This window comes from Augochlora pura, chromosome 5 (genome assembly GCF_028453695.1).
Source record: "Augochlora pura isolate Apur16 chromosome 5, APUR_v2.2.1, whole genome shotgun sequence".
NCBI classification, from domain to species: Eukaryota; Metazoa; Arthropoda; class Insecta; order Hymenoptera; family Halictidae; genus Augochlora; species Augochlora pura.
Genome location: NC_135776.1, coordinates 4356749 through 4376452, shown reverse-complemented (window position 1 = coordinate 4376452; position 19704 = coordinate 4356749). Strand labels below are relative to the sequence as shown.

General features: G+C 46.5%; 1 protein-coding gene across 3 annotated transcripts; it reads left to right on the top strand.

Annotated features, from left to right (window-relative positions):
- The first annotated feature begins 708 nt into the window (after positions 1–708).
- LOC144469713 (ATP-binding cassette sub-family G member 4) lies at positions 709–19551 on the top strand. 3 transcript variants are annotated; one of them, XM_078180253.1, is made up of 13 exons: positions 709–967; positions 2626–2746; positions 9141–9454; positions 13547–13664; positions 14398–14587; positions 14707–14852; positions 16100–16338; positions 16479–16772; positions 16841–17004; positions 17138–17306; positions 17380–17480; positions 17574–17915; positions 17990–19551. In XM_078180253.1, exons 3-13 carry the CDS (start codon positions 9262–9264, stop codon positions 18146–18148), a joined length of 2115 nt encoding a protein of 704 aa, XP_078036379.1. In that variant the 5' UTR covers positions 709–967; positions 2626–2746; positions 9141–9261; the 3' UTR covers positions 18149–19551. The 3 variants fall into 3 exon arrangements, with proteins under 3 accessions (XP_078036379.1, XP_078036381.1, XP_078036380.1); XM_078180255.1 differs by lacking the exon at positions 2626–2746; XM_078180254.1 differs by lacking the exons at positions 709–967; positions 2626–2746 and adding an exon at positions 8085–8320.
- The last annotated feature ends 153 nt before the right edge of the window (positions 19552–19704 follow it).

The following is a 19704-nucleotide window of genomic DNA, read 5'->3' as shown; positions in this document are numbered from 1 at the left end:
TACGAAATTATAATATTTAGTAATTTTTAAATCAACGAATTATTTCAGCTCGCATGTAACACTTTAATTATTTTAATTGAACCCTTGATTGAATTTTACGTCGAGTACAAAATTTTGATGAATATCTCGATGCAGAATATATTAAAATAAATATTAACGTTCCTCTTTCATCAATGTTCCTAAATCTGAGATAAATCAAACGATTCAGAATATTTAATACATAGAATATTATAGCGTCGTAAATATTACTGTTACAACAGTAAATTAAATCTCAAAATATTCCTACTTTAGTATACGTTTAATTCCAAAATTATTTAAAGAGTTTCGCAGAAAATGATTGCACGAATTTCCTAATTGTAGCACCTGTATTAAAAATAGCAAGATGCCTAAATAAATTCAATGTTTACAGATTTCATTGTATATTTTCGCTCGAAGAACGAAACACTGCCAATTGAAAGATCCCCTTTACTTCCTAAAGCGCAGTTCCCAGACCGCGTTTGAAACGCGGAAGCACATGGTCAGCCATTTTGAAGAGGGAACGAGAGAGGAGCCTCGAGCATATGATATTCGAACGACGAGAAAATGGCTGGCGCGGATTGCGAACGTGACCGACGGTCTTTCCGATGACCGCAAGGTGGGGGGAGGGGTATCAAAAAGCAGCAGAAGAAAGGGTAATTAAGCTCTCGATCGTGGATCGCGTTATCGAGAGCCAATCGGGTGATTGTATTCCTCGGATGGCTACGTAGAGCACGCTCGGACCGTGGATGGAACGGCGACCGCGATTAGGAGCGTGCAACAGTCGTCGAACATCGATCGGCGCCCGTTCAGTGGAACGTCGTGCCGCGTGTTGGCAGGCATTCTGACGGTGGTATGCCGAGCTTTCCGTTTTCATCCGACCGAAAACCAGACCGTTGTTCCTGCCACCAAAGAGAACCGGTGACGTTCGCACGCCTCTAAGCTCAGGGCGGTACGTATTCGATGCGAATTCGAGCGAGTGAACGGGTTCGAACGCGTGCACGCACCGCGCACAACAGGGGAGCATTCGTTTCTCATAACCTCCGGCTCTCTTGCATCCATTAGCTGGTAATTAACGGCGACAGCCCTCTCGGTTTCGGCGACGGACCGTGTGTCGGAGATGATCGTGTCGCAACACGATTCCTCGTTGCAACAGCATACAACCTCCGTCGATCGTACGCTATTATTCTCGCCGAACAATTGGAGTGCGTCGGCGGAGCTGCGCTCCATCGATAAGAATAGAACCGCCTTATTGATCATTATAATTTCCCGCCACGTTCAATTGCTCCAACCGAGCTTCTTCGCGAACATTTGCTAATTTTGAGTCGAAAGGGTAGCCGGCATGCGGATCTCGCACTATTTACCGTGTCGTTAACCCGTAATCACCGTTGTGCAACCACCGCCGCGTTCTCTCTAACCCTTATACGAGCAAACGATATTTCGTTGCCGGTCCCATTTAAAACAAATTTATCTTCTTAATATTTTTTATAAATAGAACTGTAGTCTATCAGTTCTTACCAAATTATATCAATTCGAATCGGCTCTTATGTTAATCCTTCGCTTACTAGCGGCAATTTCATTCGAGTTTTAATACATTTATCATCCAAGTTATCTCGGAGATCATAGTCTACTAATTTACAATTGTTATCTGCGAGATTATTATCCGCGCGATTTTCTTGCTGTTTAAATCAGGAAATAAATTCCGAATGCCAAGATCGTCCAGAAAAAAATATAATCGATCCGCCGTTCCTGATGCGGCACGGTCATTGGGAAGTCCGCGATAAGTTACTAGCGAAACGAGTCTGGAAATCACACTTAATGGGCGGTGGAAAAAAGTCATAGCTAATTTATAAAAACGAGGAACGACGACTTTTACAACGGTTCCGCAGAGTTTGCGGGATATTTTCGAGACTCGTTTTTGCGCGCGGTTACGCGTACGTTTCAGGAGTTCAAGTTTGAGTTATCACCTTGTCAAGGCCGACGGGTTCGTCGGCAGAGGAAGATGATGGACGACAATAACTCAGAAAAATCGTGCTACCATTCGTGAGACTTTTTTTTCGCATTTAATATACCTCGTTAACGAACCCAGAAAAACCGGTTCACTTCGTCCAAATTTGACGATGAAGTAACGTCTCGGAATTTCTGCGGAGTCTAAAACAAACGTATAAATAAGTATAAAATATTGTAGATAAATAAGTATAAAATATCGTAGACAAATAAGTATAAAATATCGTAGACAAATAAGCGATCCATTCAGTCTATCGGAGCGTCCTCGGGCGAGTCCCGGACGCCTGGTAACCCTTGCACCGACCGCGCATGAGAATGGCGAAGCGTCGCCGAGCACGTAATTCAGAGGCACAATCACAGAGTTATTATGTGAAGCCACGTTTCCACGTGGGCTACGCTTGATGCGGACCACGCTCGAGAAGAGAACTCGTTTCCCGATGCACACGGTGCGTATCCCCGACTTCCTCGTTTCTCCGCGGCTGCGTACGCGCCCGTTGCAACGATCCGCGTGGAAATCGTTCGATTCTTTTTCCCGCCGAGGCCAGGTTTCTACGATCAGCAAATCGTAACGATGCTGAAACGTGTCTATTTCTGTCGTTCCAGGTGATCGACTGTTCCCCTCGATAACGAGATAAGTCCGTCCCGTGAGATAAACGATTCGAATCATGGTGGAGCACGGCAAGCAGGACCATCACGTCGGCGCGACGAACAATACCACCGAGGGGTGAGTCGAATCAGATTTCCCTCGTTAGCGTCCCGTTTTCGTTCCCAAGAAAATGCGACCATGCGCTGTCCCGAATTTTGCCCCGAAGCTTCGTTATTAATCGTTCCCAAAGTTTTTTTAACTGTATGCAAAGTGCAAGCTGCCTGCATCGAGTGCAAAATGTAAGACTTGATTTTTCAGACGGAGTAACTTCTTCGTGAGCTACATCTTTGGTAGACGTTAGGATTTGTTAGGCTAGGTAAAATTTTTGCAAAAATTACAATTGGTTGAGATTACAAAATAATGAGAATTTTAACCTTTTTATCTGAGAGTAGAATGAAAAATCTATACAGTGGATTTTGTTAGTCTATTTATTCTATAATTAAATTTTGATGGAAAATAAGAATATCTGCATCAATTGTAATGATCATTTCATCTTTAGACATTTCAATGGAATAATCTAATTGCACCTACAAGATCTATAAATCGCATCGTTTACTGCAATTTTCTTCGTTCAGAGTATATCATACGTCGCAATTTTGTCAAAGCGTGACGCAAAACAAGTAAAACATTTTGAAATGATTTGAAACGAATGTAGAAGATCGCTGGGACATGTATGGAGATGTTTTATGCAAACTCGCGACGACTGACACGGGCGGGACAAGTTCCGCGAAGGCATCCGTTTCGATCCATCGACGCGGGAGCGCGCGCGCGGAAAAACGAGCGACAACGAATGCGACACCGATGATCTATGGATGACGATGGCCTCGCGGGCTCTATGCACCGAGAGCCATATTCGTGATGAAACTTTTAATAAGTCTCAATGACTTCGTCCACTTCTCGGGAGGCCCTGGCCGGCCGGTTCGCCAGGTGTCCAGCATTGACAGTGAATCGATAACAACCTACACCCCCGACGCGACGTAAACGGATCGATTGTCGAAAACTAAGCTCCGCGTGTTTTTTCGCTCGAGACCCACCGCAGCCTTGACCAAAGTGTTTGAACGTTTCCGCGATAATGGCCGATCGAGCGCGGATAAACGAAACGATAACGAGAGCGTCGCCGTCGCGTTTCCGCGCTTCATCGATGCTCTGCTCGACGGACTTTGATCTATGTAGAAAATTACTCACCGTGGATCATCGTTTCCACGACTGCACCTGGCTTCGTAGGACTCGCACGGCTGGAGCTCGTTCCGCGATGATTTTGCAACATCCGAGGCTGATTTTTTATTTATCGACGCGGCGGATAAGTAGTCAGCGCAGAAATGCTCCTTTTAAACGAATCTGCAGAAATGTCGCGATTTGTCGGATATACCGGAATGGTGACAAGTGTTGCGGGGATTTAGAGTTTAAGATAAGGAAACGGGATAGTTCATTTCCTAAAAATTCATTAAACTTAATACTCGCAAATGTCAAAATACCGGCAGAAATTCGAATATGGAACGATTTTGAGTGGGATTCCAGGGGGATGCTGATATCCATTTCCGCTCTCGGAATTTATTGATCTACGGAGAATCATCTCGTTCCGTAAGTTTACAGCGTTATCGGCACCGTCGAGCAACAGTCGCTGCTCGGACTTTGCGCTTCTGGTTGTGTAAGCGACCTTTATTCCGGCCAGCTTCGCGCGGCATCTCCCGATATCTCGTCCGCGGCTCTATCGCCGGTATTTTACAAGTGACGTGCATTATTATTCGTAGAGATCGCGCACAGATCTTAGCTCGATCTCTGCGGCGTGTCCTTGCGTAAATACCGGTCGCACGCCACGCGTACACATCGATACCGGATCTGCTATTTCGCGGCTTTTATCGACGCGTTATGTCACATACGCGCATCAAGTTTCGCTTCTGCAGCACGCGCAGCTCGGACTCTTCGATTCTCTTCGATTCTTCTCTCGCGAAACTGTCGAGTTGTATTTAACAATCCGCCGAACTCGCGACGCCCCGTCGTCGAACACGTGGGCACACGCACGTGCGGAACCAGTTCGTTGCATACCGACAACAAGAAGGAGCGTCCTTGCAGCTGCGTTTGCAACGCGATGGAATTTTTAACTCGTACACAGCGACGAAATAACGACGTCGTTTTACGAGCAAGTCGAGAAGAATTTGGCGACGAAAGTACACCGGCGAGCGTCGAGTCGAATGTCAAATATTCGAGCTTATTTAAAATGAAAATTGAACTATAAGTCGGTGTATAAATAGACCGCGCAGTGCCACTTGTACAAATGTCACAACTCCTGGAACAACGTCCTCGTCGCGCGCATTATATTTTATGAATAGATCGTAATGCTTCAACCTACTTTGTTTACTGCGTGTTAATAACTCGTGTCGTAACTAACGCTTCTCGTGTAATAATTAACCCAATGTTTCTATTAAAAGACCCGTTCAATCGTTGACACGCATCGGTCGCAAAAAGCGTCGGCTTTTTCTGCTCAACAGGTGCATCGTTAATTTTCGATTAAAGGGTAATGGAGGAACGATGCCCGACGGTTTCGTCCCGCCGAGGGACGCTGCTCGCGATCGCCCCGATACAATTACGAAATAACGTAGAATGTACATTTATGTAATGAGCCGATGCTTTTTTTCCCGTGCAGGAGAAGCGACGTTACGCGTGGACAATGGCAATGAATTATAACGACGCGATGCAGCGTGCATACGTAACAGGTAGTACCACGGCGTTACGAACGGAAGTTCGAGCGACCGTCTCGAACAGCTCCATGCGTTCCGTTGCATATCTAGGTTCGAGCGAGAACCAGCTCAGAGGAGAAACGACGACGGGCGATCGACGCACACGCGTCGTCGCCGGTCGACGAGAACCGCGTTGCTTCTTTTTTCGGTGTAGCCCACGGGGGAATGGGGCAGGGTTAATGAATAGGCCGCGTCGCTTTTATACGGTCCCGTAATCAACTAGTTCTCTCTTTCTTAAGTCCGACACGTACGCGGTGACGCCGTTCGAACGTGACGCGACGAGCCACGGACGTCAAAGCGACCATTCGGACCAGCGACACTCGTAACGACCCATTGTTTTCCGGAACACCGATGGAAATGTAAATGTTCCCCGATAAATTCGCCGGGCACTCTGCTAACGGGGGATTCGCGACGAGAAATGGGACCCGTCGCGGGGCCCTTTCGACGTCACGCGGCCCTCCCTTCGCCGTGTCCCCCGGAACAAGGGCGGCCCTCTATCCGAGCCGGGATCTGCCTCTCGAAACAATCCTAAGACTACCTCCGAATTTTTTCTCTTTATCCCATTCGGCCTGTTCGCTTTCTCTTTTTGCGGTGCTCTGGGTGGCCATGGTTTCTTTGCTCTCAATTCAAACCGAGCCACTACAGCGCTCCAAAAGGCGATCTTTGATCAAGCTCAGGCCGGAGATGTTACAAAAATTATGAAGCATGGATTTCTTGCTCTGAATTTAAATGAGATCGTTGTAGCGATGGATAGGAAATCTTTGTGTAAATTCACGCTGAACTGTATATTTTTTTTTTAGCTTTCTTAGCCTTTTTTTAATTATTTTAGCTTTTTCTAACCTAAACGCGACTAATTTATATCGTTTTATAAAAGCGGCTTCGTACGATTTATATCGTAATAAATAATTGAATAAAGAAACCAGTTACTCGTTTGGTAGTTCCGATGTTAAAGACAATTCGCTGGAAAAATTGCTAAACGTAATTTTCGAAGACGGTCGTCACAGGGGCGTGGTTTCTTTGATCCCAATTAGAGCGGAGACCGCAAAAAGCGATCGGTGTTTACGCCCGGTTTAAGATCGTCGCTATTTTCCAGTCATTTTTTTTCCTTGAATAGTCCCAACGAACGTCTACGTAATGTTTCCTGTAATTAGACCGTTGTAGAATCTTTAATGAGCACAGTGACAATGCTATTTTTTTACCCAGCCGCGAAGGTGTCGTTTAACGTCGGGTGTAACGCCGTATCTTCGCGCACGATCTAGGATTCGTTTGCAATCAAGGTTGATAGGATCCACGACTCTTCCTCCTATCTCTCTTTCTCTTTGCCCTTTGAATAACAAGATCGTGAGACACGCGGAAATATCACAGTTATTATGGCGTGAATAATTAAAGCCTCGAGTTGTCAAATTTTAGTGATATTTAAACGAAAACTTTGCAGTCGGAGCCATTTTAAGTGGAGATCCGAGATACACACTCGTCGTGTTGCCATTTTATATATTATGGAATTTCAGTTTTGTGACTCGTGCAACAGCTCTTAACAATTTTCTAAATATAAATAAATATGATAAAAATTATTTTAATATTATTATTATATTAAAGTCGCCACTCGACCGCAAAGGGTTAATACTGTAGAGTGGCCTTTTTTAGTTGAGACACCCTGTATATTCAGATAAAATCTGACGAAATACCAAACGTGTATATTTCTATATCAGAAATAATATAAAATAGAGTACTGTTAAATTGTCATCTATTTATATCAGTAACACTGTAAAAATTACAGTTTACAATTATAAAAACGATTGCACATTGCAAGAATTTTTTGGGTATAGATCGGAATGATCGTCCAAACTCGCGTTAATTCGGCAGCGTCAAGATTTTTATACGTGCGTCGATCGTCCCGTTTATCGCGATCCCGATAAAATCGATGCCGATTATCATTGAACGAGCACCGAGACCCTACGCGCGGGCCTCGTCTAGAAAGGGACGGGCATTAGAGAAATTGCTCACTTGCCGCGCCTTTAATGATCATTGGTTAACAACGGGGGACCAGCAACGACGTCCTCGTTGGAAGATATTAGGCTGAATCGAAACAAACTAAATAACAAATTGCTAGCGAAATAAAAAGAACGTTCGTCTCGTACATCCACGATTTAAAAATTCACCGACAATTTATCGCAGCAATTACAGCGATGACTAAAAAAACCGATCTCGAATAGTTCAATGGTTCTTGTTACACGAACAATGTCTATTCAACCAATCACGAGTTAAAAATATCAGACACGTGTGAAATGGGGCTACCAGCTTCGATACAAAGCAAGCACGAATAATTGCATAATTTACAGAATTTAAAAACAAGATTCTTGAGACCGATCGCGTCGACCTGTTTATTGTTAATAACTTTCGAGATCGCGCGATGGTATTTCCCGGCTTATTTTCCTGAATTCGAACGATCCGTGTACAGCAAATTAACCAGCTAATTTTCATTTTGTTGATCGGTTTTCTTTGTCGCGATGACGAATCACGAGGGAGGCGGAGGGAGGCCGCGATGGAAGGAAACGAAGAGATGCCAGATAGAGAGAGAGAGAGAGAGAAAAGAGAGCGAGAGAGAGTGAGAACGCGCTCTGGAAAGCAGCGACGGTCAATGGTGATGGCCGCGGTGCAGCTAAATGGTAGCCGTAGTCAGTCAGTTAGTCAGTCTCGAGACACCGAGGAACGAGCATCGCGAGGCTCGGTCGACCGTGCACGAGAAATCCCGTAGCCGCGTTCTCGTTATCGGCGCGATTATTGCGAAACGATCGATACAGGCCGCCGCGTATCGATCCCGTCGATCGGAGCCGCGAGTTTCGGGCACGAGGATATCGCTCGACGTCTGCGCAGTTCTGACAACGTTACCAAGCACACCCGCCGCTCGCACGATGTAAGAACCGCGTTCTTTATTCGCATTACGGACGCCGACACTTGTCCCTCTTTCAACGGTGGTGCCCCGTTAGCCGCGGCGCACGCCTCTCTCGCCGGCGTGTGGATCTCTCTAAAGTTCTCCGATTATTTTCTAGAAAGACTGGCAGAGTAGAGACTCTAGAACATAGACTCTAGAGCATAGACTCTCGAGCGACGGGGAAAAATGGTCGATGATGTCTCGATCGAATTAATCCCCGAGGTCTTCGGTATACCTCGAAGGATTAATCGGTCGAGAACCGGCTCCGTGAAATCGCTGTCGCGGTGCAAGTGTACTCGGTTATCTGGGAGCAGGTTTTTTCGCGAAGGCCGTGACGATCGCGTTTCGTTTTTGTTTACTGTTCTCGCGACGCGAGTTAGCTTCCGAGAGGCAGCCGACTCTCGCACATTCGGCCAACGCGTTCGTCAACAGTTCTCGCTCCCTACGACGGCGAGAAAAACTGTGCTCGGAGTCGAGCGGCCACCGTCGTTAGATAGCGACCGAGTGAAATGGGAGGCGAAGAGGTGGGGCTGCCAAGATAGCGCCGATAGCAAACCGTGCTCGAAACGCGCATCGGCGGCGACGTTTCGACGACACAGCTGATCGAGACACACACGGCCGAATCAGCAGAAATCGTCCGCCGTTTTTCCCTGTTCTCTTTTTTGTTCCCCGCGAGGAAAATTCTCGTTAATCGGAGAGTCGGCTGCGGAACCGATGTCGGCGCGGAATCGATGCGAAATCGCAGTCGATAACGAGCCGAACGCGAGAGCGGCCGTCTGACGATGCGCTACGATTTTTCCAGGCGATGATTGAGAGGCCGGAGTTTGCGCAAGCCAGAACGTACTAGGTGAACAGAGCGTGGCTCGCTGTCGAACCGGTGTCAGGATCAAGTACGCGCGGGAACTGTTACGGGACGATTAAAGATGAAGCTCGAGGGCGGTTGCTCGCACGAGGAGAACACCAATGAGATTTTGTTGCAACCCAGGAAGGGCTCGGGGACCCGGTTGCAGATCATACCGCTGCAACCGAAGACCATCACCCATCTGCCGAAGAGGCCGCCGGTTGATCTGGCGTTCACGGACCTCGTCTACTCGGTGCGGGAGGGCCGCAAAAGCAGTGAGTATACACCCGCTTGACTCGCCTTTTTTTTTTTTCCCCACAGAAACACTTGGAGCGAATTATTGTTACGTGTTTTGTCGCGTAAACAACTTCAACGCGTTGCGCGGTAGATCGGGATCGCGAGGTCCAGCGGATTTGTTCTCATCGCAACCTGATTAGCCGATGTAATCCTAGAACCGTGGCAAGCGTTTGCAGAACCAGGTCGTAGAAGTTGGAGAAGAATTATTAATCGAGCTACACTTTCTCGAAATGAACTCTTTACCACGCAGTCCTAATCGATGCCGCCACTCCAACGAAAGTAGAAAGATGCTATGGAAATTGATCGGGCTATTAGCTGCGCGATTTTTAAACTAATGGTCTTCTTGAGGATCGACTTTTTCCAATGGTTAGGAGAAATAATAAAATAGCTGAAATATTCGATTAGAGTCGTCCGGTTGAAGGATTTCTTGTGGTCCAGATGTTTTAGGTTGCTTCTTCTGTGTTAACAGATTATTTCTTGTTAATGCCGCATCGACTGTTATTAGCAACAGATTTTGCGTCGTTAGGTTTCGCTGTTTTTCGTTGTATAATTGGATTTCTTTCAGATTATTCAAAGTCGTCTTCAGAGCCCAGAGAACCTGTAGATCCTAACACCGTTTTGCAACACTTCTTGGTCAAAGAGTCAATGATCTTCTACAAGATAATTCTCTCAAATCGTTCACTTAAAGAATTTCCTATGATACGGTGGTATTGCCATTATTCTATGCCAAAAGATGAATAGCTTTTTCGAAGATCGTTCACTCGAGGAACTTTCTACTGTTCATCCATGCCGCTTCTTCTAAAATTGCCAAAGCTAATTTCCGCGCGATTTTCGAGGGTTCGCATTTATCTCGGTGGAATCGCGTCGGATCTGATAGTCATCGTATCTCGTGGTCGTCGGAGGCTGGTTTCCGATGACATTGACCACAAAGTGAAAGTAAATGGCATCCGCAGGAAAGAGGGACGCGGTGTTGCATGCGCGTTGCGATACCCGACGTACTGTTATCGGTGGAGCAGCTGTCGCGGGGATAACGAGACAAAAGGGGCCAGTCGAAGCCCGTTAAACTCCGTCGGCCGATAGGAGAAACTAATTTCCCCGCGATTAACGCCGGCTCGTTAGCGCGCAAGGGCCTATCAATCGAAGGGAGGCAGAACTTTCTACGCGCGGTTTGTGGAGCGTAGACGACGAGCAGCGCCCGCTCCAGCGAGTGGAATTACTGACCGAGATTTTGTAAGACCGGTTGCGGCGCAGGCCGCGCGCGGCGGTTTCCAAAGAAGCCGAAGGGAAACGCGGCGCGATCTCGTACACAAATCGGCCGTCCGCGACACACCGCGTTTAAAGAAGAACAGATTGCTTCGGAAAGGCCGAGCTTTGTTCCCGCTTATCTCTGACTCGGACGTGCTCCCACCGCGAGATAAAGATTCTCCGTCTTGCCGGACACTACCGACGCTAGAAACTACGGAATCGCCGCGGGCTCTTCGTAGATCCGCTCGATAGCGCGCGACTGGCAATGGGATTTCGATGCTCGAAGGTTTTCCTCGGCGAAGGTTCACTGATCCCGCGGAATACAGGCGCGCGTGCGGGAGCCGATCAACGCGCTTCGAGTTCTTCGGCCCGAAGTCGTAGGACGTCGCTGATAAACCATCGCGATAGAAGCTTTACTGTCGCGACTCTTTACGACCAGCTGAATTCTTCCCCCTCCATCCCTCGCACCGCCGCCGTATCATTCGTCGTCGACGCTCGCGTTTAAATAACCGCCAGCTTTCGTGGAGACCATTCTTCTTCATCTCCAGCTCCCCAGAGATTAGACTTTACGCGAGATCATCCGGCTAAGAGCTTTCCATCGGAAAGTATGACTCTCCTCTTTGTCTGACCACGAGTCGTCGGACGGTTTCCTCTGTGGCTCGAGGAATAATGTTTTCTTGGGGACCGGTTTCTTCAAACTGTTTCTTAGACGGTTTCGTTCAAATAAGGGAATTCGTCAGCTGGGAGAATTTTCTGCTGCTCGGCTATGTCGCAAGACCACTTCTGTGTTCGAGAGCCGATGGGTTTTACCAGACGATCGTTCTCTTCCGTCAGTTTCTCGGATCTCTGAAATTATGAACTCGAAGGACTGTCTCCGGTTTAATTGCTTTATTATACGCTTCTCACGTGTTAAAAAACTTTTTAAGAAAATATTCTTCTTTTAATAAGATATTTGGAGAAAATCGTCGGTTCGAAGATACTTCACTGCGCAACACCGTCGCGATCGAGAGCTCGTGTTTACGAGACCGTTAACCCATTAATTTCGCTGTAATCAGCTGGTAACGTAAAAAAGCTCGGAAAGCTAAAATTGCCGGCGCGTTATCTGACTGTTCGGCCGGAAACGGGGCTCGACGTTGACTTATTTCGTGTCCCAGTTAGCGGAGACGGAGTTCACGCACCTCATTTCCTTTCACATTCGCGACAGAGTTCGCGGCGCCGGCTGTTTCGAGAGATCGGCGTGAATTGAATTTCTGAAGGCCCGGTAGCGTTTCGCGCATGGAATCGTGGCAATTATAATTATTGGGTCCCGCCGGTGTGTCCTGGGCGACGACTTGGCCCCGTATCGTAGCAATCGTCGCTCCGTTCGAATGGAGAACGACGCGATCGTTTGGGACAATTTATGCGAAAAGGATTAAACAATCTTCGCGATCGAGAGATTTGCTGCTTAGCGCAGGATAGGCTGCAGGCTCTGATTCAGTGACTGTGGATCTGATGCATTTATGACAAAACTCGGACGAATTTTATAATATAGTTATCACTTGTCTTTAGCTTTTTCTGTTAACAAATCCCAGACTGAAAATGCGAAGAAATCCATTATTCCATATGCTTTATGATCTAGCTTTTTTAGGGTTTAGCATCTTTGGCTTGACAGCGTCTTCGACAATTACAATGGATCACCGCGTGATTCTGTTAACTCGCAACCCCACGAATACAACTCTGCACCGTCGCCTTCTCAGAAAATTCAGGAAATTTCGCGCGAAGAAATTCAAACTATACGCTAACTATATTTTTCTTGGTATGTCCGTTGCCAATAAAAAAGACAGAGGTTTCCGGTAGACCCGCCACTTTCAGCGTCGCGGGACATTCCGCCAAACTCTGTCGTTTCCGGTGTCCAAATCGGCCTCGTTCGCGAATGCAAAAAATCAGATCGGTATCACGCAACGTCCGACATTTGCTGCGTGTCGCAACATCAACGTCGAATTATCAATTACGTTGCTGGTATAGCGCTATGCTACGCAACGAGCAGAGTCGCACGGTAATCTAATAAATGTCATAGGCTACGTTGATCGAGAGCCCAGCAGAATTTCGTTACGCGTTCCGTCGATCGTTTCGCGACTTCGTAGCGATAAGAGAAGTTCCGAGGTTCGCGATATCCGCTCCTGGGGGCAAAGTGTGGCTCTCCGCGGCGTAGGAAGATCGTTCCGCGTTTCTGCGACGCTTCGCCTTTTGCCACATTGTTCCTGTTTCGCGAAAAACCGTTCTCCCGATAACCCCGCAATCTCCGCGCGGTTTTTCATCCGGATCCCAGCCCTCTTTTTCGACGCGTTGTTTGTCACGCGATGGAATAATCGCCGGATCCGTCGCTGGTAATTACTGTCGTCGGGGAAGGTCAGAATCCATACGACGTCGTCCCTCCGCGCTGGATCGATCGGCGCGATCGTGAATATTAGCCGGCGGCTAGTCGTTTCGCAGATTAATCCTACGGGACTTTGTTAATAGGCAATCAATTCGTTTAGCTCCATGTTAGTTACGCAAGCAGGAACTCTCGTCGAGCTCGCTAAAATTCCAGCGCAATTATAGAATAATCTTTAATTACCCTCTCGGGCCAGGGTCACGATTTCTAGAAGCATAAATTATATTTATCCGCGAAAGGTCAATCGCAATCGGCCGCCGCTCCACCATTGTCTCATTTCCTCGCGCGACAATCTCAGCCGTTGCGCCGGCCAATAATCGTTTAATTCATTGGTTCGGCGACAAACGGTCGTTAACCTTCCATGGCGGTTTGGTTGATCGGCAAAGGTGCGTAACAGTAATCGATGTTTCAGATGCGAAGACAATCCTCAAGTCCGTCAGCGGCCGGCTGCGATCCGGCGAGCTGACGGCCATCATGGGGCCTTCCGGCGCGGGAAAGTCCACGCTTTTGAACATCCTGACCGGATACAAGTGAGTTGTGTTGCGATTATTTGAGTCGAACACTCGTCGATGCCGCGCCGTCGGTCAATTTGTAGACACGCTCGTTCGCAAAATGTTCGCCGTTCACGCTGCTCGAGCCTCGAAACGACCGTGTTCCACAATGATCGCGATTTCACTTTCTTCCCGGGTGATTTCGCTTTCTTCGTGGTTCGTCTCGTTACGCAATCCTTTCGCAAGACATTTTGGCTACACGTGTTTACCTAGTCGTACTTTCTAAATGAGCCCAGTGACGAACGGCGGCAACAATTAATCATTTTTCTTGCGAAATCGAAGCGGAAGCGAACAGCGCATCACACCGAAATGATCGCGTATGAATGCTTAAGTATTGACGACCGAAGAACGGAATTTTATTGCGGCTCGTAACCTTTATACTTGACACCGATTCCAAATCGGAGATCGATAGATTTTCTTCAAACAGTGTTAAAAACTACGATGATCTCAGCTATGATTCATTAAAAAATTTTGATTGATATAATATAATATAGAGTTCTACTATTACATAAAATACTAGAAATCGGAAAAATTAATTTAGATTTACAATTAAAATGGTCTCGAGTATAAAGGGTTACAGAACGAATGGTTTTCTTGAAGATCGCAAAAACTACAATAATCGTTCGAATGATTTAAATCTCCATCACGAGTCGGACTCGTTTTAGTACAATGGGTTAATTCTGGCGAAACTAAAGAAGAATAATTGATTCAGATGGTCCGGAGTGGAGGGCAGCATTACGATGAACGGCCACGAGAGGAACCTTAGTGCCTTCAGAAAGCTCTCGTGCTACATCATGCAGGACAATCAGCTACACGCTAACCTCACGGTGGCCGAGGCCATGAAGGTCGCCTCGAACCTTAAACTCGGCGCGCATGTGAGCAAAGCGGAGAAAGAGGAAGTGGTACGTTCGCATTAAGTTTCTTGTCTGGTTCGGCGTACGACAAGCCTCACGGCCGCGGTTCTAACTAAATGGGGGAAATTCTGACTAACAAGAATGTTTTTCGACGCTTTGTCCTTTAGATCCAGGAGATCCTTGAGACTCTAGGTCTCTCGGAGCATGTTCACACGATGACCTCGAACCTCAGCGGTGGCCAGAAGAAGAGGCTCTCCATAGCTCTTGAATTAGTTAACAACCCGCCCATCATGTTCTTCGACGAACCGACCAGGTTAGTAAATGGTCACTGACATCCAGGAAGTCGAGAAATAACATCAGAAAGGTTCCCCTAAAATCAAAACGATTTAACGAAATAGAAGTTGAGAAGCTTTTATGATAACGTGATATAAAATCATATAAAAATTATCATTTTTCTGTGGCAATTGCAACAAGCGATAACGAGTGACAATCCTGATCAATTGGGAATAATATCTTGGTATTGATTACGTCATTTAAGCCGATCATCAATTTAAACCACGCATGCTGGATTTTGTCGCAAACGCATAAAATCCAAAGTCTACTGATAATCAAATTTCTATTGATAAAAACGCGACTAACGTAGAGCTAGATAGAGATTGCTTCACAAAACACTTTCGCAACTTTCTCAAAACCACGAGCAACAAAATTGCAGCTCCGGCATTTCTGCATTCTCGATGTTCTATTCCATTGTGCAACGATGTATCGCCCTCGCTCGCAAAAATGATAGATTAAGCCGATCAGCGTGCGCGAGCCGTAATTTTAGCTCGATGCACCCGAAGAAAGCGATCCAACAGGTGGTTCCGCTCGCAAGCGCCGCGGCTCGCGCACCGTGTCGCAACGGAAAGAAACCGGACGAGAAACGAGCTTCGCGGAACGATTTCCCGAAACTCTGCGCGCTCGACGTCGCACGACGTTTCCGATCGGAAAGGCTCTAAGCTGTTTGCCATTTCTCCCGTTGCATCGCCGATATTTGCATCCACTTTCACTGGCGCCGGAGAAACGGATTTTATATAACGCCTCCGACGGTCAGTGTCAGTAAATAATCGCTGTCCCAAGTTCTTCGACTCTCTCGGAAGGTCCACCATGACTTGTCGGATACGCGATTTGAAATCAGCTTCTCCGGCGACAGCTGACCGACGCCAGGTGAAACGAACAGGAGAAAGTGCAGTCCAAAGTGCAAGCTCCGCGAAGTAATCCGCGCGCCTCTTTCGAAGCCTATGAACCCAAGGTCTCGGTGTCCTCGGATTTCAACAGGTTCGACATTGTTCGGTCCGCGAAAACCGCGGCTGAAGTTTTTCAGAACTCGTAACCGGTTTTGCGAGATATTGTGCGCTGCACTTGTGTCAGCGTGACGCGATAAGATAGCGGGAAATAGCTGCGATGAATCTGTCGCTAACCGATTCAAGGCCTACGATGCATAATCTAGGATGCTTCCAGGAGACGAAGCATTTGACGACGAAATTCTAGACTATAGTAACGTTGACGTATGCTTGTTCGCAGTGGTCTGGACTCCTCGTCCTGTTTCCAATGTATCTCGCTGCTGAAGACTCTCGCTCGAGGCGGACGGACGATTATCTGCACGATCCATCAGCCCAGTGCCAGGCTGTTCGAGATGTTCGACGCTCTGTACACTTTGGCGGAGGGCCAGTGTGTCTACCAAGGGTCCACGTCGCAGCTGGTGCCCTTCCTACGAAACATAAACCTGAACTGCCCCAGCTACCACAACCCGGCCTCTTTCAGTGAGTCAACTCCTCGAGACTTTGATCCTAGCTTAAATAACAGATGAAATTCTATTCGATTTTGAAGACATTGTCCATGAAATATTTTCGACCCCTATCCACTAGCAAGACGATACTTATCCCGGTAATTTGATCCACAGTAATCGAAGTATCCTGCGGGGAGTACGGTGACAATATCAAGAGTCTGGTGAACGCCATTAACAACGGCAAGTACGATATTCGGGAGGGTCATCCGTTCCCCGAAAGCAAACCCGAGGCTCTGAACAACGAACCCACCGAAGCGTTCCAGAAGGATGACGCCGCGGAGAACGCGGAGCCGAAGGACAAGAACGACATGAAGAATTTGGAAGAGAAGTTCCAGGATAAGAACTCGAAGGTGGCGAACAATAGAAACCTGATTCCAACGTTCGCGAACAATGATATCGCGAAGCAAGGTACGTGGCAGTGAGGCAATCGGTTAGAATCCATCGAATCGTTAGATTTTACTCTCGATTCTTTGCAGCGGACGTCGTGATATCCATGGACGTTGACAAGAAGGATAATGCTGATGCGGCTTTGCTGGACGACTCTGTTAACGGTACGACTCCAGAGAGATACCCCACGTCGGAGTACCAACAATTCTGGATCGTTTTGAAGAGAACTTTGCTCTTCAGTCGCAGAGATTGGGTGAGTTCCAGAGATTTCATTCTGTTAATTAGTATATAATCAAAAATTGATACTTCCTCTGATTCTGTTGATCAGATGTTGTAGACCCTTTACAGTTTCTTGACCACGAATTGATTGAAACTCTCTGTTTCAGACTCTCATGTACCTTCGACTGTTCGCCCACATCCTGGTAGGACTTCTGATCGGTGCGCTGTACTACGACATCGGTAACGACGGCGCCAAAGTACTTAGCAACCTCGGGTTCCTCTTCTTCAACATGCTGTTCCTCATGTACACGTCTATGACCATCACGATTCTATCATGTACGTTGCTCTTCATGGTTATCTCTCTCTGCAGTCTCTTCGAACAACAGTTTAACGTTTCGCCTTCTTGTAGTTCCACTGGAGCTACCAGTGCTTCTGAAGGAGAACTTCAACAGATGGTACTCGCTGAAGTCCTATTACTTGGCCATCACGGTATCTGATATACCGTTCCAGGTGAGAACGATCTTCGACCAGTGGGAGAGAAGTCTTAAAGATCGTGCTGCTTCTAGAAAAAGAGATTAATGAGATATTAATGGTGTTTTTCAGGCAATATTTTGCGTGATATATGTCACGATCGTGTACTTCATGACGAGTCAGCCGGCGGACGTGATGCGGTTTAGCATGTTTTTGGGAACGTGTTTGCTGATTTCGTTCGTCGCGCAATCGGTCGGTCTAGTCGTCGGAGCTGCGATGAACGTGCAAAACGGAGTGTTCCTGGCGCCGGTGATGTCAGTGCCGTTCCTCCTCTTCTCCGGCTTCTTCGTCAGCTTCGACGCTATCCCTGTGTACCTCAGGTGGATCACCTATCTGAGCTACATCAGGTACGGATTCGAGGGCACCGCGCTGGCTACGTACTCCTTCGGCCGGGAGAAGCTGAAATGTTTCCAGGTAATTACTTGATCTGTTAACGAAACCCTTGGTCGCTTAATTAATTAATTTAATAATTCTACTTTAATTATCAGGTTTACTGCCACTTTAAAAATCCGGAGACGACCCTGGAGGAGCTGGACATGCTCGACGCGGACTTCACGCTGGACATTCTTGCCCTGCTGCTGATATTCTTGGTTCTCCGAATCAGTGCCTATCTATTCCTCCGTTGGAAACTGAAGACTGCGCGATAGGCCTTTCTCCGATGATCTGTTAAAAAAGTTTACAAGCCGATATAGAATGCGTGGAAAATTGCAAAAAACGAACCGACACACGACAATCTTCGGTGCTATTCCGAACGTCTCGCAGCCGTTCCGCCGAGAGAGATCGATTGTCTATTGTCTATCGAACCAATTGTGTTACATGCCGAGTAATCCATGAGATCTAACCCATCGTAATTTATTCGATTTTCTTAGTTTTATAAACAACTAATGACGACTATGCAGCAACCGACGCGAGACAGCGTTCGTTCAGGGTACCATTTCGTCCTTATTATGCGTTTAATTAGACAAGGTAGGTCCACGGGGGTGCACCTGAGCACAGGAGGATTGCGGGGCGGGTAGGAGGCGCACGTTTCGGGGACGATCCCGGTCGAGAACGGGACTCCCCGCGGGGAATAAGAGGCGTTAATTGATAAACGTGTTTCGCGAGCGATCACAATTTCTGTTCTAACCACCTATGGCTGTGAGTTTGACGACGCAGAAGAGTTACGGGACGACAAACGATCCATCTTGCCAACTTCAATAACACGTGTTCGTCGGCAGCGAACGGGTAGACCCGCGTTCGCCGTAACTCTTCTCAATTAACGTGTCTCTTATATACGTAGCATGTATATTCTTAAACTAATCAACCTCTATTTTGTAAACGAGCCTACTTTTGTAAGAAACAGAAACACAACCGGATTAAAAAATACGGATAGAAACGCGAACGCGAAGGAGTGCCGAGTTAACTTTCCAAGACCCCGCGACGGTGTCGGATCTTACGCTTTCGGATCCCGGGCAACCGACGTTCTTCTTGTTCTTTACCTTACTCGTTTTCTTTTATACGTAATTGTACTATACAGGACGCCGACTCAAACAAATGTACTTTAAACCAGAAAATACGTTTCTATATATTTACATGAATGGGATATAAATTATATACGCGTTTATATATACATATATATACATATATATAATATAATAATGTGTATATAATATGTATATAATATGTGTATGTATATACGATTGTATTAAAATATTAATATATATAAATATATATGCTGTTCGTTATATATTAATATTATGTATACATATATGTACAATAAAGTAATATACATTATATTATATATACGCACATTTATAATATATATATTTATATATATTGTTTATGGTATATATAATTTAATGGATATTATTATCATGAGTATGTATTGTTATATTATATACATTTATGTATATGTGTATATAGATATATATGTATAGAATTAGCGTGGTTGATCCCGACACGAGGAACCATAAACTTTTACAGAAGCGTTCTGCGCCCGACTGGCGCGCTCTTCGTTGTATTTTATAGGATACATTTATTACGAAAATAAAAACATACTTTTCATAAACGATCCTGATAACGACCCGTTCACGTGAAATTCGAGCAGTTCCCCTTCTGTTGCATAATCGACGTCGGAGCTGTCCGATATCAAATTCGCGCCCGCGGAACGGCTGATTTTTTCGCCGAACGAAAACTGTTCTGCCGCTCGCGCGATCTGTAATCA